General features: G+C 44.4%; 1 protein-coding gene across 1 annotated transcript in view; it reads left to right on the forward strand.

The window, feature by feature from the left end:
• sog (chordin short gastrulation) overlaps positions 1-25,238 on the forward strand; it is a 308,185-nt gene extending 282,947 nt beyond the window's left edge. Inside the window, exons 8-23 of the mRNA XM_075889131.1 lie at positions 5,333-5,467; positions 6,468-6,568; positions 7,139-7,283; positions 7,424-7,509; positions 8,198-8,317; positions 9,810-9,954; positions 10,727-10,950; positions 11,906-12,034; positions 13,574-13,801; positions 15,016-15,109; positions 15,645-15,805; positions 16,121-16,229; positions 16,536-16,631; positions 17,269-17,366; positions 17,928-18,027; positions 19,737-25,238. Coding sequence (XP_075745246.1) covers positions 5,333-5,467; positions 6,468-6,568; positions 7,139-7,283; positions 7,424-7,509; positions 8,198-8,317; positions 9,810-9,954; positions 10,727-10,950; positions 11,906-12,034; positions 13,574-13,801; positions 15,016-15,109; positions 15,645-15,805; positions 16,121-16,229; positions 16,536-16,631; positions 17,269-17,366; positions 17,928-18,027; positions 19,737-19,816 — 2,051 coding nt within the window. The 3' untranslated portion in view covers positions 19,817-25,238. The remainder of the gene's footprint in view (positions 1-5,332; positions 5,468-6,467; positions 6,569-7,138; positions 7,284-7,423; positions 7,510-8,197; positions 8,318-9,809; positions 9,955-10,726; positions 10,951-11,905; positions 12,035-13,573; positions 13,802-15,015; positions 15,110-15,644; positions 15,806-16,120; positions 16,230-16,535; positions 16,632-17,268; positions 17,367-17,927; positions 18,028-19,736) is intronic.
• Positions 25,239-25,282: the final 44 nt, after the last annotated feature.

Here is a 25,282-nt window from a genome sequence, read left to right on the forward strand (position 1 = left end):
TACGGCATAGTACACCGGCTGACTAGCGTGAAAAACAGTCAACGCAAGCGGCTGTGGAAACCTGTTAACACGAGAAAAGCTGCTCCCGCTTAGGTCTGTAAAACAGGTCAAGTGATACTGACCTCCGCGATTATGAAGTCTTGGCTGTATCTCATAAGTATAACCACAAATTGTGAACTCTTTAGAGTGATATCTTAGTTCGGGTCTGCAGCCTTCGAGCGTATTGATATTAGTTGAAGTGTAACACGCCTTCCTTAAGACATTTAAGGCTGCGCCAGAGTCGCGCCCTATTAAAAAACTGAGGCAATTGAGGCAGTGCAGGGTCTACCATCATATTGACAGAAGAGTGCGAAAAAAGAAAAGAAAAGGCGGGAATGTGAACACAAAGGAGACAGTGCGTCCAGCGTGTTCACTACGCCGTTTCTTACGCTGTTGTGCCACAATGCTCACGAACCGACTAGCCCACACAAGAAATCTTGCGCTACAATGCTGTCCTGCGATTCCTTTTACTGCGGAACTCCTGTTACTTGTAATTCAATTCAGTTATTAGCAATTGCGTGGCGTTGTGCTTTAATCAGAATCGCATCCCTTGCGGAAAACGTACATACGCACTTGCTCTGCCTTTTACTTGCTTCTTTTCATTCGTTTTTATTTCATTTTGAAACGCGGTCAGGAGTGGTGTTATTTCCACGTCGTGGCAATCGGTCCTGGACATCCCACCTCGCCGCGCGTTGTAATTGGTCCTGAAGGTATACTGGCGAGCGCATGCATCTCCGCGGTAATTAAAAACGGCGGGAAATTTTATTTAGAACTATGAAATACAGGAAAAAAAGAAAATATTGACTGAAACGACTATGAGACATCGGTACCACATAAATGTGGGCATTTATGCCGGGACACGACACGCTGAATTGCGCACCTTCCTTGCGCTCTTCCGGGTTCATTTCCTCTTTCGGTTGCTTATATAATAATAATAATAATAATAATAATAATAATAATAATAATAATAATAATAATAATAATAATAATAATAATAATAATATAATTATTAATATTATTAATATTAATATTATTATTATTATTATCATTATTTACAATAGCAAGAAACAAGAAAGTGTGTGTTTTTTGTTCTGATGAAAGCGATAAAACTATCTATACGAAAAAAGATAGTAGACCGCCTCTAATGGTATACAGTGGATATGGTGCTCTGCTGCTGGCACGAGAGTCACGCTACAGTGAACTATAGTCACGTGTTCCCTCCCGGCCACGGCAGTTTTCATTAATTGAAGACATAATAACAGAGACCCGGGTAATGTACGATCGGTGCATGTTAGAGACCAACGGACAGTCAGAATATTCTAATCCCTACACTATACAGCGTCTCTCATCATCATTTCGTGTTTTTTTTTTGGATTTTAAGCCCCAGGTATTATTTTAATATTTCAATTACTTCCCCCGTCACCACGTGTATAAGAATAATAAATAACGTTATTAAACGATCTGAAATGAAGGGGAACTTCTATTTTCCCAGCTGTTATCGTTTATGAGTACTTCAACGCCCTTGCTTGACCCAACGTGCCTTACATTACGCTCCATGCGTTTTAGATTAGCACTGCGCGCCGTGTTTGTAAAACGACCGCATTCTTGCGATTCTTTGTTTGCTTTCCATGCTGGTTGACCTCCCGCTCTTGCCCCTCGTATAACGACAGATGCGGGCGAGTTACGCGGGTAATGGACAGTGCTGTTTGCTTAGACTCGAAGTGAAGCCCCGAAAAAAAACATGCCTCTCGTTGTAGGCGACCCAATGTCTGTCTCGTCGTACAGCTTGCCCGCAGCTCAGCCATTTCGGAGTATTCGACTATGCAAATCCAGCCCAAGAGGTCACTGCTCCCGCGGTCTTGATCGTCGATTGAGGCAATCTATGTTGTATTGTTGGATAATCCTTCCAACTGCTTGCTTGTTTGCTCTCGATGTGCTCATCTGTTGCACGCTTACTTTTGTTTCCGTATTCTTTTCATCTCCCTCATTCTCCCTCGTGTAGGGTAACAAACCAGCTGTTTCGCTTCTCGTTAACGTCTGCACTTCGCCTTGTCTCTGTCTTTTCCATCGGTAAATAAGATCAATCGTACAATGCTGAGTTCAATGTGCAGGGCTAAAATAAAATCCAAGACCTGTATTCGCAAGACAATGTATTCGTAAGACGTGGGTTTTTTTAAAGAAAAAAAAAGCAACCAGGAGTACTAGCGGACATACCATTATTGAGCGCACTCAACCGATGGCAAATGTCGCTATTTGAAAGCTTCTCGAATGACACTCATGGAGGCCCAATCTGTAGCCCATTCTTACGAAGCATGTGCACAGATGGGAAAGCCTAAGTCTGTAATGTACAACAGTGCTATACTATGCGATACTAAATTATACTATACAACGCGTAGAGTACATGTACTTTGAGAGAAGCCTTGCTAAGGTGGCAAGAAGGTACAGCATATTCTTGTACTGCTTTAGCGTAAATCAGTTTGTGCACGAAGAAATGGCTCATAACCAAAGTGACTTATTGCGTTGATAACGTTTTTGGTTATGTTCCTTTTCTTGATGCTTGAAGTGCGCTACGATAAACCAGTACATGACATTAGAAAAAAAAGTCATCACGCTCGTTCAGCGCAATGTGAAATGGCGTGCCGAATATAAACAAACACGGCCGAACTGGCGTTCACACTGCCAAACGGCTCCCATTCATATAGTATTTTCGCAGCCGCTTTCACCTGCTTTCAACTGTCGCCGACTGCAAAAGCCAACTGTAGCGAAACACGAGTACAGGGCAACTAAGCCCGCGAAGCAGCTGCAACCATTCTTTGTATTTCTCATACACGCAAAACCCGCCAAATGTATACACATACAGGCCACAGCTTTGGCCGGAGAGTGTGTGTGTGTGGTATAAGCGAGGAATACAAATTTGTGTTTGCCCCGTTGCTTCCGCCGTGCCAGCATTTCGGTATTAGCCGATATTTCACGGCGGAAGAAGATGCGCCCCTGCGCCTTCGTCCCGTTGTTTGTCAAGTTCCGGCTTCCGGCGCCGCCACTCGAACAGCCTCGTTTATTTCCGAAAGCGTGTTTCCGTTCTTCTCACCACTTTGCACCGCAGTGAGGTGCCTATATTTCTCGATCTTCCTTCGCTGTTTATTTTGTGTTTCTTTTCTTGTTTTCCCACCGTTCGCTACTTTTTTTTTTCTCACTCGCTTCGGCCTTCTTGCCCTCATCGTAGAATAGTGCTTTCCTCGGGGCTGTTGCCTCAGTCTGAAGGCGAAATTTCTCATTTTGGTTTCCTGTATACGATGGTCGAATCGCAGAGGAGTTCACTGGAACATTACCTTTTCTTGTTTGGACTTTCTTTCTTGCTCCTGCCGAAGTATTCGCGTTCACTTTTTACATCAGGGACTCGCCTACGCGCCTGCCTTTCATTCGCTTTTGTTTTATTTGTGCTATTCTTTATCTTTTCTTTTCTTTCTTGTTGTCCTTATTGCGAGAGCACTAGTCTTCTTTTAAGAATGTGCACCATCGTACGTTTTTACCTGTACCGGCATTTTCCTGTTCTTTTTGTTCATGGTCTCACCCTTTCTAAGTTTTGCAATCTGCACACGGCGCCCCTTCCCCCACTAACCCTGCGTTTTGTTTTTTAAATGCTGCTGCAAAGCGTTTTCTCGCCATTCTATTTCCGCAAATGGAGTTTCCTTTCTCACTTGATACATTTTTCCCTTCCTATCTTTGTTGTACCGCCAAAGAATCTTTCTTCCGCCCTACGTTCTTCATCGCTGGATTTTCATGTCCGAAAAACTCCCTGTAGCACCTCCTTTATGTCTACGACATGCTTTGTTGTCGTTGTTCCAACATGATTTATGTTTTGCGTACGCCAATCTGCCAACGTTACCTCTCCGTGGTTTCAATTTTGTCTCATTTCACGTATTTGCTTATGCATCGATTCATTTACTTGTACGCGATTTCGAAACTGCGAGAGCAGTTCTCTGGTGCTTTAATAGCTAAATAGTTGAAACATGCAGCTCCCAGTTTCACCGCACTGGTGAAGCAGTCAACTTATAGCAAGAAAATACATCGTTATTCGAAGTAAGGGGGGCAGCTCATTCCTTAAGCAATCCACGTGGCGTAAAAATGCTGGCAACACCAACAAGGCTGCGCCTTTGCGACCGACATACATCGCCACAGCTAACATTCACGATTTCGGACGTAGGCCTAGCTAGGGCGACGATCTCGGTGGCACCGCTCGCTTTCCAACGTGAGTTCATTGTCGAGCGCGTCTTTTTGCCAACACGATAAACGATTGATTGATATGTTGGGTTTAACGTCCCAAAACCACCATATGATTATGAGAGACGCCTTAGTAGAGGGCTCCGGAAATTCTTACCACCTGGGGTTCTTTAACGTGCGCCCGAATCTGAGCACACGGGCCTACAGCATTTCCGCCACCATCTGAAATGCAGCCGTCGCAGCCGGGATTCGATCCCGCGACCTGCGGGTCAGCAGCCGAGTACCTTAGCCACTATAGACCACCGCGGCGGGGCGCCAACACGATAAACACTTGTACATTCATATGAAACTTTCATACGCACAACTGGTGCATTCGACGGCCTCGATGCTCTCACCGTTGCTCTTTAGCTAAGGTGGGAACAAAGCAGGCCGGTTCACTGAGACGGCCGGTTCCACTGTTTACTTAGGAAATGACCTTCCATCACGGCTCGATATATTGTTCGTGGTTAAGAAATAGAGAGGGAAACAAAAGAGAGAGAGAGGGAGAGAGAGGGGAGGCCGGGAGGTTCGGCAATGGACGTTGCGTTGCAGAAACAGCACACTTCAATCATCACTTTATTCAATCATATCCTATTTCACGTCAGAAAGAGTTCAACCAATGTTTTTTATGCCACCGGCAACGGTGATATCCACAAATACCAGGGACATCGTGGTTATCGGAGCCATTTGAGCGGTGAAGAATGAACTAGCGACGGTTGCCCACCAGTGGCGCCTCATGTCGTGCTCCCGCGCTGCCATTGGCTGCGGCCGCCAGACTGGTGCGGTTGCCGCGCGTCTTTATTCAGCAAGTCGGATGCCCGCGTGGTTTGCGAATCGTCGCCGCATGCTGTTGGAACCTGCTGGACGTCTGTTGGATGCGAATGCTAGTACGAGCAGCCGTACGGCACATCGCATCCGCATTCGCACCACGTGTCCAACACTTCACTCGTAGGGAAATGCATGCATATAGGACGTTGTTGTGGTGACGCTCTCTCTTTTTCTCACTGCTTCGATGTCACCCTGACTCACGCAGAGGTATTCAGCTCCCTCATGGTTCCCGAACCTGGAGTGAAGGAGACGCTGGGAAGCGGAGGCGTCGCCGCTATTTCACCGTCCAGGACAGATATTCACGTCACTGTCATGTTCAACGGAATATTCTCTCCAACAGGTGAGCCCGCAAGAACCGCAATAATAACAAAAACGTGCAAGTTCAAGAAAAATTGCGTACACCTTCAGCTAAGAGAAGGTTCTATTTACCCTGGTTCTAAGGTACAATAATATTTTACGTCGAGCTCTTATTCACCATTTTTTGCCATTTTTTTGTGATGTGTTATCTTTGCACTCTTCCTAGCACGTTTAGTTGACAGGTGGATACAACGAAGAGGTAGTGGGAATGTGTGTAGTACTTAAAGCATATTTTGTTACTACGCGGTGATGAAACAGCTTTCCGTCATGGGATTCTAAGATAGAGCAGAAGCGCCAGCATTCATCCCTATTTCCGTCTGCAGCACACATTACTTTGTTCATGACTCATGACTGCCACTTCTTCACCGCTACAGACGCCGGTCGATGACTAGAATGCAATAACGATTATCCCCCAAGTCGTAATCAGAGCGTAAGAATATGGTAATATTAATAGAAAAATTGAGGCAGTTCAGCAGAATAATTGGTGAAACAATGTTTCACCAATTATTATGTTGAGGACCTTTCCCTTCAGTGGGCGCAGTTAAGCTGCTGCTTCTACTTTTATAATGAGGATTATGAAGAAGAGAAGGATTAGTTTGACTGTCCTACATTGCAGAGAAGGTGGGGAAGAAGGGTTCATATTTGTTGTATGCGGAAAACAGTGGTACAAGTCGGGACGAAAAAATAAAATAAAAATAACATGGGCCACTGTGCTGAATTTTAGTATGAGAATATTTACTTTAAGATATGACGAACAGTGCTATAAAAATTTTCGCAGAGAAAAAAAGTCATCTTAACACGCAGCTCAGCTTTCTTCTTGGACTAAAACACCGCGTCAAATTGTGACTGTGAAATGAGTAAAGCAAGAAAAAAGGCCAGAAGTAAACTCTATTTAGGGGTGCTTAAAGTGTTATATATTGTTACGGTTGACTTGTCCTGTTGTAGGTGCATCATCGCTTCCTGTTCTTCTTTTTTTTTTTCAGACGCGAGAGACGTGGTCGTCAAGCTAAGCCTCTTAGCTGGCAAGCCCACTGAGCCGACCGTGGTGGCCAGTTCTGAAATAACGCTGCCGAAAATCCACTTCGTAAGTATACCGCTGTCCGTTGACATGACTCCCAACATGTTTGTTGCCTCTGTCTGTTTTTAGCGCTGTAGTTGTTCTGTTTCAACTTCATTCCACAAATTTTAAAAATACCATGTGCCCTGACAATGGTTAAGCATCCGGCGATTGTCAGCATTTGCTATTGAAACCTGCAGCTTTGTTGTGGCGCTCTATTCTGCAAAGGCGGATACAAGTTGAAATACTAAGTTCTTTCTATCATTGGCAACACAAGTAAGGGAAGGGAAGGGGCGATGACAATAAAGTAGACGTACTGATGGAAACTGAATGTTCGTGAAGCATTAAAAAAGAAACATAGGGGCGCATACGATTTCCTATTAACATAGGGAAAGGGAGAGGGGAGCAAAGCTCTAAAGTATGAATGAACAGTCCCAATATACCGAAAATTCGAAGTTCTTTTAGATTTAATCATCTCTGAACTTCTGACGCCGATTGTTCATGCCGAATCCAAAAGAATTGCCACAGTACAGGACAGTGTGTTACAATAATGAAGAATTAATACTCATGAAACATTTTTTTTTTCGTACCTCGCAGTCGCTTAACACGGCCAGCGTGAAGCTGACCCTGGCTCCGGAGCAGCAGCCGCTGCTGGTTGCCGGCAAACTGAGCATGCGCCTGACGTCACCCGACGGAAGGCGTCACATCGAAGGACCCGTGATCGTGAGGCCGACCTGCAACAGTTGAGTGCAGCGCGCTTAGACGCCAATTTATTCGAGATTCCGTCAACGCACGTGACAAGTTAAAATGCGCGTCGTTGAGTGAATGCACCGAAAAAAGACGACGAGTGTTTTCTTTCGCCATTTGTTTCTCGCTCTCTAGTCTTTCAGGCTGTTCTGACAGCGGAGACGTCCAACTCCGGCTTCGCAGTGCTCAACGTCAACCATGACGGATCAATATCATATCAGGTAAGTCTCGTGGTTTAATAGGTGTTTTTGTTTAATTCACGTTTAGTTTTATTTATCAGTTTACGTAAACTACAGCAACAAAATATTAAATAGGCAAATCAGTTCGCTCTTGTAAACTACTCCTTCAAAATATTATTATTATATGATATTCTGCGTAAAACAATACGCATCGGCCACTGTTAACAAAAATGCCCTTAGCTACAAAATGTTTGTGAAGGAATATTTCAGTCGATTGGGACGCTGAGTATAGCATTATAAAAGGCAGTTGAATTGATGGCAAAAAAAAAGCCTACGAAAGAAAGGCTTTGTAAACTCTTCTCTTGATTATCTCTCGATCACACTCTTATATCCCTTTCCTTTCGGAATTTTCCGAGTTTCTGGTCATTTTATTTATTAAACAACACTTCTTATCGTCAAACGCTGTTGCGGTCTCACAAGCGGCCAGCAATGAAATTTTTTTTGGTATATCAAAAGAAAACATGACAATGGAGTCCACTCTTTTTTTCAGACCCAAGAGGGTAATTTTGACGTATTCTTTATGGTACCTGAAGTGCAAGTGAGCTTAAATGACGACGATGATATTGTAATGGATTATTATTATTATTATTATTATTATTATTATTATTATTATTATTATTATTATTATTATTATTATTATTATTATTTATTATCATTATTATTATTGCAGGCGTACGCCTCCGGCATGAACAGCGCGCCCATGGTGGTCGTCCTGGAAACGGACAGCCCGGCGGACAACGAGGTCCGAACCATGGCTGCATCGTACAACCCGCCGTTCGCGTACCACTGGGTAAGTGCCTCGCGACTGATCTTATTACGCATAAATCTGCTTGCAGCAGTTGATCTGTTCTTGAAGCGTATTCCGGTGCGAGAAGAAACAAAATGGCCGTAATGGCGGCGCTGACCCGCTGACCTGTAGCCGGGATTTGATCCCACGACCTGCTGACCCGTAGGTCGCTGGATCGAATCCCGGCTGCGGTGGCTGCATTTCCGATGGAGGCGCAAATGTTCTAGGCCCGTGTGCTCAGATTTGGGTGCACGTTAAAGAACCACATGTGGTCGACATTTCCAGAGCCCTCCATTACGGCATCTGTCATAATCATATGGTGGTTTTGGGACGTTAAACCCCACATATCTATGGTATATTTCGTAAAGTTTTCATATAGAAGTGCAAGTCTTTTCAGTGATGTTTCTTTCTGAAATCAATGTGCAGCAAACACATTATTTAGTGGCAGCATCCTTCCTGTCAATGTGTCGAGAATGTAACACCTTTACCCTGCGCGTGTAGGCGTCGTCCCCAACAGAACCTTTACAAGGCTTGAATATATACATTTTCTCTGCCAAATACTATAAAAAGAGTAGGGCGATGTGCTTTCTTTTCTCAATCATTACGTGACTATTTTGTAGCATTTCTGACTGCTGTGTTTCTCGGTATGTTCTACTGGTAAGTGTATGCTTGATGGTATTCTGTGAGCTTGCGCCCGGCTGCCTGTAAAATTGTAGTTCTAACTGCACGCATTACTGGCAATAATCAGAATGGCGGCTACGTTTTCAAATGATCAGAACGGAGGACGGAATGTCTCTTTTTTTGTGGCTTTCATAAAAACTTGCAGGGCCGCTTAGCATTCGCCTAAGACGAGATCGATGGTTAAAGCGGTCTCTTTCTTCTAAGTCGATATATTCATTGATCGTTACCCGCCCAATTTTGAAAGCTTTTGGAACCTCACCTGTTTTTGACTGCCTCTGTCATCAGCGTACGTTTGACCAATCGACAATGTCATGCGAGGAAGTCATTACGTGATGTCAGGTGATGTGACGGTGCAGTGGTGTCATAATGATACCGTTTATGCTCGTATCCTTTATCATAGCGACTTCATATAGTGACGTAATCACATGATAAATTTTTTCATCACTCGTGTTGACGCTTAGGTCAATTTACACGTTTGTTGATGCGTATAAGTCTTCCTCCTAACAACATTTCATACTATCTTTTCAACAATCCTTTTGTGGTTCACTCAGTGTTGACCTCTTGCGAGGAGGTCGCGCTATTCTTAATGACATTTACTTGGCTGAATTAAAAGCAACTGAGTGGAATGTGCGCAATGCTGCAAAGCAAAGAAGAAGAAAACAAAGTATGTACACGGAAAGAAAAACTGAATTTTTTTCGCATTTCGTTCCTCACCTTTTCACGTGAAATAAACTGGTCCTAACAGTAGGACGTGAATGAGCAACGCAGTTTGACAACAACATTTCTGAATGCCCTTCATGCTATCTCTTCACAGACGAACGGCACATTCACCCGCGGGACTAGCCAGGTGCTCGAGATGTTGCTAACGGATGACTTGACCTTCAAGGTGCTTTCCGAAGGTCAGAGTGAACTGCGTGGCCGAGTGAAGCAGCGACTCTACTCGGACGCCTTTCTCAGTGGTGAGCACATTCGTACCCGCTTGCAACAAATACGCAAACGCTATCTGGTTATGCAGCATCACCTATGTTCTCGTTGAAATGTATCTCGCTCTGATGAGACTCTCTCCCCCTGTTGACAAAGTAGTCGTAATAATAATAATTGTTAGTGTTTCATTCCCTCAAACAATGATATGATTATGAGGAATGCCGTAGTGGAGGTTTGGGAAGTTTCAACTACCTGGGTTTTTTTAACGTGCACCTAAATTTAAGCATACAGGTTTCTAGCAAACGCATCCACCGCGAGGTGACTGCCGCGCCCGTTATGCGGGCTCGTGGCTGCCAAATTAGGCATGGATAAACACGAAACTTAAAAGTATGTGTGTGTTCATGTCCCTATCTACGAGCCCAACAGTATGCACGGAATAAAAAAAACTAGTGTTATTACTGAAGATTTTGTTTTGGTAGCGGATGTAATCTGTTGAATTGCTAACGCTGTTTATGTTTGTTACCATATGCTCCGGAAAAAAATCAGCACTCTACAATACTCACACTTTTTCTTATCGTGCCCCAGTACAACAGGTCTTTATTCAGCTAATAATATGTTGAAAAAAAAACAGACGTATTTTTGATGATTATTGAGCAAAGCCCAGTGTAAGGAGGTAGCCGTCACCAAAAGATGGCGACAGCATCTTCATTTTGTAGTATTTATTAAAAAAGGGCATTATACAAAAAACGTTGAGAAGTTTTTATGGCACTTCAAGCTTGCGTTTCCGCGCTCTACTGTCTTTTCAAGCAGAGGCCCCTGTGCTGCTTATGTCTGAGGGTAACAGTTCGGCGGCGGGTCAAGCGTGGCTTTCGGTGGACAAGTCGTGCAGGCTTCACTACTCGGTCTTCGTCTCGGGACTCGAGCCTAGCGAAAGACATCTCCTCGAGCTCCTCGAGATCACACCAGCTTACAACGTGATGCAAAGTGCACGCAGCGTCCAGAGGGTTCTACAGAGGATCACCGGAGACGAGGTAAGGGATTGCATCAGCGTAGAAATACTGCTACCTTAAGTGGCAGAAAGAGGAAGATGAAAGCTCGCGATTTAAAAAAAAAAGATAGCCGACGTTTTACGAAAGTGTAATCGTCTAGCGTTTAAGTTCGGGCTTTGAAGAAGATAAGACTGTTTGTCGAAACTGTGGCTCTAGAACAAAAGCCTCTTCAAAAATTTTTGCTACATTAAATCGTTTTGAGATGTTCCTTGTAAAGAGTTAAGAAGATTCAGTAAAGCACCGTGTGACGTAGATGCATGCATTCGCCTTGCGAAACTACATCGAAAGGAGATTTTTCGACAAACAACCAAAATTGACATTGCACTTTAAAGCTAACTGAACTATGTTGCATTCGTCTCCATTTAAATGTTTTAGCTTATTGAACAGTTATACACTTGCATGACTGTATTCTTAGATGTAGTTTGGAATAAGCAGCATCGCATTCAGCCGAGTCGACTTTTTTTGCCGGCTACCCCACGTCAATAGGCTTCCTTACAACGTGGTAGGTTCCTCATTCCACGTCTTAGGGGTACTGCATACCTATACCGTACTCCGAATTTTGGTACAGCGAGAACAGTCTTACAGTCTCGGTCCAATCAGCTCTCCATCAATGCTCGCGCCTCACGGCTAGCACAGTGTCCCACTGCTATATGCGTTGCTGATTGTTCCCCACTAAAGTAAACATTGCAATAGAATACAGTATTTAAGAAGATCGTTCACAATACACTTACAAGGTAGCACGGCCTGCTAAGACGGAATAAAATATTTAGCTGCCGCATCTACGACGACTGTGTAATGGTGCTAATATGTTTGTCAGTTGTCTTTCCTGGCTGGTGATTTTAAAAAAGCGCGTGTTAGCCGCACATTTGTGGCGAACCCACCTATCAGCTGTTATCTGCAAGCTGTGGCTGTGCTACGATGTTTTATGAATGCCCAGCTAGAAGACACGCTCGAAGAACCAAGCACGGCGACTCTGCACCGACTCAGCGGCGGCTCTTCGTACTTACTGGTCACCTCGAAGTCGGGAAAGTTCAAGCAAGTCGAGCTGCGAGGACACATCAGAGATGTGAGTAAAAGAAAAGAAAAAAAAGTTGTTGACATTAATAAAGACTGCGATTTATTTCCCTGCGCCTGTCTAAGATAGTGCAAAGCCAAAATTGCTGTACATGCGTGTGAAACTCAGCTCTAAAGCGGCGTTTTTAACGCCATTTTTTCCCTTCATTCTTAGCAAATTCAACAAATAATAAAACTATCTCGAACTGCTTTGCACTGCCACTTTGTAAAGCGTGATTTGCCACAATAAGGATATTACAAAGGAGAAGTGGACTTCACTCGTGAGGACATCTCGTCGATTTAGAAGCATTCGCCTGTAAAGCGGGGTTTGCTGCAGTAATACCCATACTGAGGAGAAGTACCTGATTTGAGCGAGAGCAGTTAACTGTAGGTGTGCATGTGGGCTGAATTTATTTATGCGCCTGATATTTATCGCCAGGATGAATTCCAAGCCCTGTAAGTAGATAACATATGATTAAACGATTGTGCACTTTGTCAAACATTGTCTCAGACTGCCAGAACGAAGCGGACAGTATCGGAGCCGAGCTGCGAATGCTTCCTCAAGAAATATTATTGCGATAGCAATTATATGGACAGTCTCGGCTGGTTTTTGTTTGCCACAATCGCTGCAGCCAACGCCGTCATTGACGTGTATATATATATATATATATATATATATATATATATATATATATATATATATATATATATATATATATATATATATATATATATATATAGCGAGAGAGAGAGTGATGGATGCATGAATGCGCTAGACTCCTTCCTTTTTGTGCGGAGTGAACATCGTCTCTCCTGCTGGGGTAGCCTGGGCGCGCGCGCTTATCTCGTGACCGAACGATTGGGGAGGGGCCGCTTATGGTTGCCGTGCTATCGCGGCAACAATCAACGTGGGGTTCTCGCCTACACAGCACGCGGTAGATTCTACAGGCGGCACTCTCAGCACGAAAAAACGGTGGCAAAAGCGTACCTTGCGCGGCCGTCCGCTTATACATGTGCTGTACACATAACAAACTGCCACCAGCGCCGACACACGACGTATAGGCTTTAATACCAGTCTGCGCTGCCAACGGGAGGCGTTTCTCAGCAACACTGCCTCTACGCACGAGCCTTTTTGTGGTCATCTACTGTGGCGACGACGTAGAAAACTTGGTTACTTAGCAAGCGCAGGTTTACTACAGTTAATATTGCTTCTAAAAATGCTAGCTTTGCTTCGTGAAAAAAATCGAACATGATGCTATCATATTCATTGCTTTACCCTATTGGCGAAACTGACTTTTTTTCTGTCCGTCTGTCCGTCCGTCTGTCCGTCCGTCTGTCCGTCCGTCTGTCCGTCCGTCCGTCCGTCTGTCCGTCCGTCTGTCTGTCTGTCTGTCTGTCTGTCTGTCTGTCTGTCTGTCTGTCTGTCTGTCTGTCTCTCCGTCCGTCCGTCCGTTCGTCCGTCTGTCTGTCTGTCTGTCTGTCTGTCTGTCTGTCTGTATGTTTACCTGTAAATCGTTATGATGTACTGCTTATTTTCTTTTTCTTCAACTAGATTCAAATTCCCGACAACTGCCTTCCCGGGCTCGCCAAGAGCGCAGCCCAGGGCGGGTCCGGCAACACGGTGTTACCCGGCTATTCAAGTGACGCCGGAGGTGGCGGTGAAAACAACGAGATCTACCGAATCGAGTCCAACCACAAGTGCTACTACGACGGCGAGGTGTTCGACGACGGGGCCCAGTGGACGGCGCGACACGAGGCTTGCGTCATGTGCTCCTGCCAGGCACGTCCTCCATTGTCATTGCGTCAGCGTGTGCCCCCGCTCGTGTTTTCTTCTACGATCGATTCATATAAAGAAAGCGTGATCACAACTGTGCAAAATGACATTAATATGCGTTGTTTTTATTTACCGTAATGGCAGTTATTGTGGTGTTCCAAAGGAAATTTTGCCATTGCCGTGATGTTCCGTAAAAGTGCACACGTGATAAGATACATCGCGCCATTGGATTTGCTGTGTAATCGAGGCAAAACCTGCTAAGTGTTGCGTCGACATCATGTGGGCGGGCAGGGAGAGAAGAGGCTGTGAAGTGTGAGTGCGCCGTACTGGAAAGAGATCGGGTGATGGTTGCGTGTGGCTCGCTCTTTATTTCATAGCGAAGAGTTAGCCGCCACAGCTTGCCAAAAATGCGAAGTGCGTACTAATTAAGATTGAAAACGTCTGAACGCCACGCTTCGCCTATCGCTCCAACGTTTTATAGATATTCGTGGGATTAACTTTGTGAGGTCAACCGGCTACGTACTGTCTGGCACAGTTTAATGCAAAGCGGAAAAACGTGTTTTCCAAAAATTTGGAGCAGCTTTAATTGTCAGCGTATGTGTGCTCCCACTGTACGGTGTTTTGGTAGCCTTCGCTTTATATCAGCTTCGGCATTCACTTACGACAAATTGTTGGTCGCATTAACCATTCATGCGGACTTCTGCTTCACTTAAAGTGATCTATTTTTTTTAATCCTTTATGTTACTTGGGACGAAATGGAATTGAGAATAACTTCATTGTGTCCCGCGGAACGTGACCGGGTCACGCGCCCAGCTCAGTTTCAATCCTTTTCATTCCCCTGGTGCTCGTATTCGACGTTTAGCGGGTCAAACATCAGTTCAGTGACTGATATTGCGAAGCTACGTCACGCACCCTCTGTACATTATGCAGCCGACACACAGCACAGACGCAAACATCCTAAATAGCATGACGTAGTTCAGTAAAATTCTCTCGGTGTTTCTTTTTGTTTTTTTTGTCAGCTTCAAGCAAGAGATCTCCGACCATATGCCTTTCTGATTAAGCTCCAAGCCTTATTTTCTTTTTTTTTTCATTTCTCTTTCTCTCATCATGTGTGGAAGGTGACAAGTAAATGTGTGCTTTATTGCATTTCACAACCTGTAGGCTGCTTTCATGCCTCCCGGTGTGCTCATGCAAGTATTCCTCGCTTCTCAATGTTACAGAGAGGCCGTCTGGTATGTGACCCCGTCGTGTGCCCTGCCGTCCAGTGCCCTAATGCAGTGACGCTCCCAGGGGAATGCTGCCCAACGTGCCAAGGTTCTGATGCTTTCTTAGCAAAACTGTTTGTTGCCGAGAAATAATGCTAAGCCCTCTGACAAATATATTTTGCACTAATGACACCGCTTCAAGAGCTAAACGTGTAAAACTATATGGGAGGCAACCACGCCCTTCAGTGAACGTATACCCGATATGTTAGCGTGCATATTTGAATGAAAACGTAACCTCACTGCCACGAGTTTCCAAAATAATTAAGCTTCTGCTTAGTCACATGTGCGAGAATGCCTGGTAATGTACCTATTTTATCTCCCAAATGAAGAGGTTTATTGTGATTTAATTTTTCCCTTCTATTGTTTTCTGCCCCAACTTCCCGGCCCTTACCTGATCCTCTAGTGCAAATGATCCGACCGGACCATTTAACCTCGCTATGATCTTTGGATTTCACTTCTCTTATATTTCTGAAACGACTCTATTGGTTCAGCTTTTGCATCTTGTCTACTCTTAAGTTGTCGCCCATGGCTGACGTAACAGCGCCGTACATGTGAAAGCAGCGTGTGTGTGCTCTCTGCTGCAGACGAGTCGGGTGGTCTGAACGCGACTTTCGCGCCGGGTGAGGCCCACTCTCCGCACGGCTGCTTCCTGGAGGGAGACAAGAAGTTCCACCTGGCCGGCTCCAAGTGGCACCCGTACATCCCGCCCTTTGGCTTCAGCCGGTGCGCCGTCTGCACCTGCCAGGTAATGTGACGCATGCCCCCCCATAAATAAACACTTCTTCGTGCTCGATGAGTTGCTCATTTTGCATCAGTATGTCCATGTTGAAGGTATGTGGGGGTGACATGGTGTTAACTCTCCTTCAAGTTTCCTTCAAGTTCAACATATGAAGACATAAAGTCCCAATCCAGAGTTCCTCGGGTGGCAGTGGGCTGGAATTATTATTTGAACATAATTTTGGCGAGGTTTTTTAGTTATGCACGACTACAGTTTGCATTGAAGTAAACGAGCTATTCGGACTATTGCTTGTCTCTGATGCATTTCTGCAATGTCTTGCAGCCAACGACATTGACAGTGGAGTGTCGGCGCATCACGTGCCCGCCACTGAGCTGCTCTGAAAAGGATGCTTATAGAGAGAATGCCCTGTCGTGCTGCAAAAAGTGTCCCAGTAAGTGCTGATCGAATTTCGAAATTGCTTCTCGAAAGTTTCACTAGCAAGTTTTACGTATAGTGCAGTTTTATATTACGGATAGGTCGTGTTCGTTTGAAGTACAATAACATTTTTTTTGTTCAAGCCACCACAACTTCAGATTGCTACTGCTGAATGCTATTATAAGTATTATGGTGTAATTCATCATTAATATACTGTTGTCATTTATTGTTGCCAGTTTTCTTGATCCAGTGAAACGGCTTAATATTTATTCTTTTTTGTTCAGCCTTGTTCAGAGATTTGGTGTTTTCGTTCTTGGAACAGATGTGATTCCTGTGAAGTCTCAAGAGGAAAGTGTACCAACACAGCTTCATGATCAAGGATCGAAAAAGACACCAAAAGACATTTTATCAAGTGGAGGTAATTCCTAAAAGCAGTTCTCAATAAAGCATTTTGTGTCACAGCCAATGAATTCGCCCACGTAATGCAGCAGTCGCACACAGGCATCTGTGTCAAGTCAAACTTTCAAAAACGTCACATCCTCAGTATTTATTATTGGACATTACACACTTGACATAATCTTAAAGATAGGTTTTTTATATACATTTAAACATTAATGATAAAAAGGCTGAAAATTCCTCTCCATGAAGGAAATTCACAGAAAAGGCGCAAAATCTTTCTTTGGTCTTGGACTCCATTTATTTGAGATGTTTAGATGTTTTGAGCATGGCACCACACTATCACCTAAGCACTTCCAGAGCTATATCGACCTGTCCACATGTAGGCCAAGATGCACGAACACATTTGCTTAATAGGGAAACGAGTCAGTTGCACTAGTAAAAGTTAGAACCATTTGAGAAACAGTGCCAATGTAACAGTACTCACTAACTAGGAGATGAATGATCCTTTACTAAAAATTAAGGTTAACCTTGCTCACATACCATATGGATAAATATTTGCTTTAATGTTGAAGAATTATCAGTAGCATTTTTGGTGCACATTTTTTGGGCAGATTGTGTTCTCTAACCTCATTGAGCTTTGCTGTTTTTCCTTGTAGGATGTCAGTTTCAGCTACAAGTATTCCATAATGGAGAAGAATGGCATCCAACAGTGCAGCCTTTCGGTGAAATGAAGTGCATTAGATGCCACTGTAAGGTAAGCTTCAATTTGCACCTTCTGCACCAGTGTGCTCCTTAAAGCGATGATATCACCTTCGAGAATGACATATAAGCCCTGCACTATGCACTTAGAACAATTAAAATTTTTCAGGGACTCTGACCGATGTGCATGTATGGTTCACATTAATTGCCTCAAAAACTAGATCACCTGCATAGTAATTCAGGGAAACCTTAGTCTTATATCTTTATAGCAGCATATTATGTCCGCCATAATGTGAGTTTTAGAACAGATTACCAGACTAGGAGCTCAGCGAAAGTGTTGACATTTGCAGACTAGCCAAACTCACCCAACTATTTAGTTGCACTTGTTGTTTAAGGGTTCACGTCATACACAGCTAACTTCTTGACTACGGCTAATGCGACCTGCAACTAGCTGACTGCTGGCTTTTTTTTTTCATTTGGGACAGCTTGTTTTTGAAATTTAGTGGTCACACCATTGCAGGCGCTGACCATTGTTGGCTGGCATATTTGGCATTAGAGTCCAGGTGCTTCTCAATCCGAATAAAGTAGTGTCGAAAAATGAACTTTTTTTCAACAGGACGGCAAATCTCGGTGCAGAAGGCAGCGATGCGCCAAGCTGTCATGTCCAATAAAGTTCCAGAAAGAAGACGAGTGCTGTCCGCGCTGTGCTGACAATGGTAATTATTACGGAAATCACTGTTTTAAAGCCTTACATAAAAGGAGTGTTAGTCGTATTACTCTACACGAGGTTACTCGTGGTGGGATCAAAAAACAACAATGACGGAGTCGTTATTGCATGATCTCTTGTGACAAAGAGTGGTGTTGGGCACATTAAATTTACCTAAAAGAACATAAAGTGTTAAGCCATGCCTGCTGCACCGAAGTATCGCAGGCTGCGAAATTTAAAAATTTTAAAAATGTATAATTTTTTTTCCAATGAAATAAAAGAACAGAATAAAAGGAAGGGATGACTACCACCAGAAGAACGACAGCCAAGGGAGCGGACCGGAAAAACCAGGAAATTTATTTTGTATTTACCATAAACTAATTTTCATTCTATGTGTAATCTTCGTCTTGACTGACAATGATTCTTCTTTTGTCTCCTAGTGTAAACTAATATACATACTACTTTTGTCTTGTTTGATCTTGACTGACAAGATCTCTTTTGACAGTAATCGCGAGGTATAAAACGTTGACCATCTCTCCTAAAGAAACCATGTTGGGATGCGAAGCGGCAGCGTTACGCACGGATGGCGCCACGGGTTGAACGGGACTAACACGGGTGCTGCGGGGAGCGCTAGAGGCCGGCGCAGCCCGACGCTTGCGGGCGATCGCTTCGGCGGAGGGCGCGCGGCGCTTTTGGGCCGCTGCCGATGGCAGTGACGTCGAGGATTCGTCGGCGTTGGTCTTCAGCTGTCGGCGCTTCCGCTCGGCTTCCTTGGCTCACGTCTCGTAGATGTTGCTGACGCGTTGAATACTGGCTCGCGCCTCATCCGTGCTGCAGGCGCGACGTCGATATTCACGAAAGCGATCGCCTCTGTCAACCCTCGCAACGCCGGCAACGGCTGGCTTAGGCCAAATCGCTTTGACGCACGTTTTGGCACGCGAACGAACTTCGCTTTCGGGCGTCCTCTCTATTGCAGATAAACAAGCGAAAAGACTGTTCACTCGATGTGCTCTCGAACGTTACGAGCGGTGTAAAGGGTGAAGCGAGAGAGATGCCACGCGCCGAGCGGCGACAGGCTATGGAGAAAGTGACGTAAACGAGCGCACACTGCAAGGGAAGGCGTGACCTACTTGGCACAGCCCCAATACCTGCGGCCAGGGGAGCGCGGTGCGGACGAAGGGAAAGCGTTGCACAGGCTAGTCAAAGAGCTGCTTCGCATCTAAAAATAACTGTATCCGGCGTGTTCTTGTGCCTGACATACCATGTCAGTATAATCGAGTTTCCAGTTCTGCTACATGATTCGTGCCGGTGACGACAGTGGACACAAGCCTGCTTCTTTTCTGGTTATTTCAATTTTTGTGTAGGCTGAAACCGAGAGAGGTGTAATAAACATTACTTGCATGAAAATGGTATAATGAAACGTTTTTCTTGTTTCCGAAGTTCACACGCATGCGGTGCTAAGTGTGCCGTGTTATAGGGGGGAGCCAGTAATTGAAGTATTGAATTACTAAGTCCTTATGTTTTTCAAGAAAAGATGTCAACGCTAGCTTCTATCCACATGACTCCATTTGACAGTTTGTGTATTCTAGAATGGTGTGCATCAGTACAGTTGGACCTAAACCTCATCTGACTTAGCTTCGTGTGACGGGCCAACACAGCTTTTTCTTTAAGGGCGAGCTGCCATTGTCGACATCTCACCGATAGTGAATGCCTTCGCAGGTGAGGGCCGAACCGGAGACAGACCTCCGCGGAGGACGGGACGCAAGCGCAAGACCCGAGGCGGGACGCCGTGGAACTGAGCCGGAGGCCAATACGAGTGTCCCTCCTAACACGGCTGTCTTACCGAAACACCACCGGAACGCGCGAACACGAGCAGCTGAGCGAACAAAAGGTGGGAGAGAGCGAAAGAAACCAAGAGACGGGTGGTTGAAAAGCCTGGCAGCTGTACATTCCACCGAACGACTTCCGGCCGAATGGAAGAGTCCAACATCGTCGCCGAGGGTGAACTTCCCATCCACGTGACGATGACGCCCGCCTCTGCCCCCTCTCTTGATGGATCGCTGGTTCTCGCCACCCCCAGAAAACTTTACGCCGGAACATTGCGTGCCCGCTCCGGTTTCAATCGACTGCAAGGATCGACTCCGATTTGATACATACCCGCCCAGCGGGGTGGTGCGCCGTTTTCTTTCTCTCGCCAGTCACAACCGACTACGTCATGCATGGTAGTGAAGTGTGTGAAAGTGGTGTGATCGAAGGAACCAAAAGTGAAGGGGTGAGGGGCATCGTCAGTCATATGTAGCTGCGCTGGTGGCTTGTTCTTCCTCTTGTGGTGCTGCGTGCCGAACTAAGCCTCCCTGGCTGCTTCGATGGACACACTGTTATTTTGTTTCGACACGAATGTCTCTAGCTACCACCATACCCTCCCTCTCACTCTCGTGTCGGTGTTACGAGACGTTGTCCAGTGTGTGATTGGCGGAGTAGAGGGGGAGTTACCACCGAGCGGAGTGCAGCGGAATACTCATAAAAATACCAGCTGCGAACTTTGACTAATCCAGCTTCTGTCGCCATCTAAGCAAGCCAAAGTTTCCTCCACGAGCTTTGTCCAACATCGTGAAAAAAAAAAAAAAAACAAACGAAGAAGTGTGACACAGTGATGACGAAGCTCTTCTTCTTTGACTCTCTTGTTTCTGTTCAACTATGTGCGGCTTCTCCGTGTAATGTAGAAAAAAGGTGCCCACATTAATGAAAAAAAAAAGTGTGGTGTAAAAGTTGTCATGGCGCTTGCAAGAGTATGGGAATGAGCAGGTTGCTAATAGCCCGTTTTCTTCAAGATCTTTTTAGTATATTTTTTCGGGCTCTAATAAAGGAGGACTTAACCGACATCACTCCAGCTTCTTGTCGAGGTAATATATTTAAGTGATGTTCATTTTTAAAACTGCTTATGCACTGTATTATTTATGCATTTCACATCTAAAGCCCTCCTAACGAGAATTTTTTGGTGGCACTTAGTGGCAGATTGAAAAATGGCATCGCTGCTTTCCAGTTCCATATTACTCTGAATATTGATGCTCATACTTCTAAGCTGCAATGCTGAAACTGCATTAGACCAAAGACTAGACAAGGCAGCAGACTAGGCTGGGCTGAATAGGTCTCATATCTTATTCGTCTGCTGTTTGCCTCTTATTCTAAATTTGAAAGACCAACCTTCGTAGTGTACCTTTCTTCTAAAGCAAGCTACCATTGCTGATGCTATCACTTTACCGGATCAGGCACGTTAGTAAAGTTTAGCGTCATGATAATAGTGATAAATAATAGTATCAATGCTATACTAATACTACACTAAAACATATCACTTTGCCTCTTATTACGGGTTGAAATAAGTCAGGAAGACTGTTTTTAACTGGGCTATTTGTAGTGCAGACGCGTTCGCCAAATGTACTTTCTAAGCAAACCTGTGACGAGCTCTGTTGTGGGTCGTTGTGGGTGGGGCCCACGGTATGGCTTTTTGCTCTCCCATGCTAGAGTACCAGGTACTCTTAATTGTTAACATCTTTTTCGAAACACACATCAATAATACATTGCTTAATGTGCAAACGTGTTATAGCGATGATACCACGTGACCTTTTATTATTATTATTATTATTATTTTGCAAAGCACCCAGCCGTCTTATGTCGTTGTGTACAGGGTGACCGGTTGCAGTAGCTGCGCCGAAACGATTGCCTAACAAGGAAGCCCGCGCCAATTTTCACCAAAATGGTAATTTTTTAGCGTTGCTCAGTTTATATGTTAACACGGATGATGCCGTTTCGTCAAAATGAACTTGTCGTGTGAAAGCAGTGATAACATAACTAGTTCACTTCTTGATCACTCTCTTCGGGTTAGCATAAAAGCAGAGACCTGTTTTCCGCAAAGCACAATGGGTAGATGAGCTGGGCAGAACGAAATGGCATTGGATCTTTTTACTGAATAAAACACGAGTATACCTACTGAAACGCTCAGTAGGTCATTCCAATTTTCCACGTGTTTTCCGCAAGACTCTTACGAAAATAAATGGATTCCGTTCGGAAACATGAAGATATTGGAATGAGACTTCCCTATGAACGTACCTTATAGCTACTTCATTCACAGTAAGATGGCTTCACAGAAGACAAAGTTACCTTCACTGAACAGACAAGAACTAAGAACCAATCGTATACATTGCATTGTGGCGCCTTCTACAGTGTACCACACGTCAGTAGCACCCTCTAGCGAAACTATGCAGCAGTGGTGGTTAATCATGGTGGGTCAACACGTATCAACGGCCATTGGCTCGTTTTTTTTTGCGAGAACATAGTCGCAATCGCAGCTATAGCTGAACTCAATAATCAGCTCAAGGAAAACCACCTATTGCGGCATTTTTTTTATTCTCGATATGTTGTATTCCGTGCGTGTTTGACATGCTTCATGAATGATACTTGTGTATTTTTTATGGTGTCTATTTTTCAATTAAAGCAGCCCCAACGCGCAGCTGAATATGTGTTCAGAAAAGCCTTATGTCGGTCATTGTTTGTTTTTATTGAAACACAAAAAAAGAAGGGCAATTTGCAAGAAACGCGTCCACGAATGAACGTGACTTACGAGACGGCAGTAAACGGTAATGTCTTTCACTTACTGCAAAGAACAATGTTGCTGCCCGTGTGTATTCTTGACGAAGTGGATTCGCAAAAACATACAGTCACTTAATCAACAGACATTTACGAAATAATGCTGATGGAAAAAAAATGGCCAAAAGATAAAAGCAAGACGCCGACCCCAAAAATTGCCCCCACCTCCGCAAAGGGGATCGTGAGAGAATGCGAATGCATTTCTTGCGCCGAGTGTACATGGCGTAGTAATTTTAATGGTGTAAATTAAGGACGAGACCATCATTTGTACCGTAAACATTTCACTACACGTTCATCTGACAGTGAATGGTCGAAACTCGAGAGCGAGGCGCGCGCTTCACTACATTTATATATAGGTACTACGAGCAAGCAGACAGGAGAGTGCGGAGCAAGAAGGAGAGAGAGCGAACGTCGAGAGAAGGAGTAGCGAAGCACTGACCTGCCCTCTCCTACACTATCTGCACACACGGCGGAGTGCCGCCAAGCTCCCGCGACGCGAGAGGCCTCACACGCTAGAGCGCGCTCCTCCTCTCCACTCGCTCTCCGATACTCCACCCACATTATCAGCCCCGGTAGCGAGGAGCGAGGAAAAGCACACGCGCCCACAGCTGTTGCTGTCGGAGAGGGAGTGAGAGCGGCGAGATAACACCTGCCGACGCGCGGACACCGACAGACGCCTGACATGCGCCAACTAAAAAAATGCATTCCCATTTAAAACGCTAAAAAATGCAAACACGTGTCGACCTCCGTGCGAAACATCATTATTTCAGACCGCACAAGCTTTCGTCCAACTCTTGCGTTCAGAAAAAGAAAATGTTGCACCCGAGTGCGGCTTTCTCTGATCACGCGGCATTTCTCAAATAGTGACGCGTATGTAAGCGTTTTATTATGGACAGTGTTTGCGTAATGCATACAGTTAACTACGTACATTTTATGCAAACATGAATCCGGCGCGGGGATATTTGACCTCGGGCATCCTGCACATAGAGTGCATCATCTCAGCTTTAATAATTTTGTTATCCATGAGCGAGTCCCTGTTTGTTTTACGCTGATTATTCTCACAAAGGCGTAGGGAGTGGGCGCGCATGTTGCCTCATTTGTTATTTATTATGTTACTCCCATTCGCCTTTGGCGATTTAAAGAAACGGGCCCTGCTGTGGGTCTGATTTTGCGCTACATCTCTTTTCAGCTTCTTTCTTTTTTTGTTTTACCTTCCCATTTTTCTTTATTGTATACGCCTTCACGTGCACTAAGCTTGATTTCACCCCACGAAACAACGCAAAATGTTAATCCCTGTGGGATGAAAATCCGAGAAACATTATTCCGAGTAAAACTTTCAGTTATTCATTTATGCTTCTCTCACTTCTAGACAAAAATGAACGGCGAAAAAGTTTTTGCTCCAATTTTCTCACAGAATAACCAAAATATTTAGTGCCGCAAGTTTATGCATAACATTATGATTAAAAGTGAAAGGTAAGGTTACGTAAGCAGAAGGATATATCTGTCGTGGCTCGACATTGGCGTTCACTAAGAATATTAAAACTTGAAGAAATCAGTAAAACATCGCATTGCATCTAAAATGTGTGCAGGAGGGGATATGAAGCTAATATTTACTATCACTGATACATGTTACACTGTTTCCTACAAGCTACTCTCTCTACTTATCTGGAATTAAATACATTTCTAATGCGCTTAACCATCTTCACCCACACTTCGTCACTTAGGATGTACGGCAAGACCCATTTTGTCTTGGAGTCAGCGTACGCGCAGTTGTTTGTTTGCCTTTCACGTTCGGAACTTCCAAGTGTATAGACGCAAGTGTACGCTGTGTATTAAGATGTCATCCTTAATACGTCACCCCTGCTTAGTGACTGGGGATGCAGAAAGATATTGTGAACAAAAAAACATACAGTGTCAATCTGTTGCCATGAATGTGCCAATTTTGTAGAATCGGTAAGCGAATGGTTAGGTTGTGTTGAAATTCAGCACAGTGTTTTAGAGCTGAGCAGATTGCTTTTTTGTGTTTGTTTCTGAACGCTAGCCTGGTCCATTGTTTTCCGCTGTCGCGTCCGTGCTAATTCTGCAGCGCACATTTTGGCGAACGCCAATTGAAAGACGCAGCTGGACCATAAGCCCAAGGAAGGTCAGATGCGTTAAAAAATTATGAATAACGCGCTAATGAACAACAGCTTGTGAAATATCAATTCATCTTGCCAGTATGCTCATCTATATAAGAACTGTGCTTCGAACAATGCTTTCGATTTTCGCGCTCCTTATTTATATTATACGTGATGTTCAGTGTTGTTCTTAAACGCGCCTCTTTTTCAACAAGTATGAAGTATGAACTGTATTGTTTTAACTGAATGCCTGTCTTGTAGAATCTTCGTCGACTGCTTGCATCGGTCACCGTGTTTTCTTTGTCATGTTTGCTGGATCGCTTTTAGAGAACGGGTGCCCGTGATTGCACATCCGAAGCGTTTTTCGGATGAAGAGGAGACGAAAAAAAATGACAGTGAGCAAAGACGAAGACAACTAAAGATTATTATTGAGAATAAAATAAAGCAACTATTGTTTGTCTCTGTGTGCGTCTCATTTCCGCTCTGGCTAATGCCAAGTGTCTC

The sequence above is a fragment of the Rhipicephalus microplus genome, chromosome 3 (genome assembly GCF_043290135.1).
Source record: "Rhipicephalus microplus isolate Deutch F79 chromosome 3, USDA_Rmic, whole genome shotgun sequence".
NCBI classification, from domain to species: domain Eukaryota; kingdom Metazoa; phylum Arthropoda; class Arachnida; order Ixodida; family Ixodidae; genus Rhipicephalus; species Rhipicephalus microplus.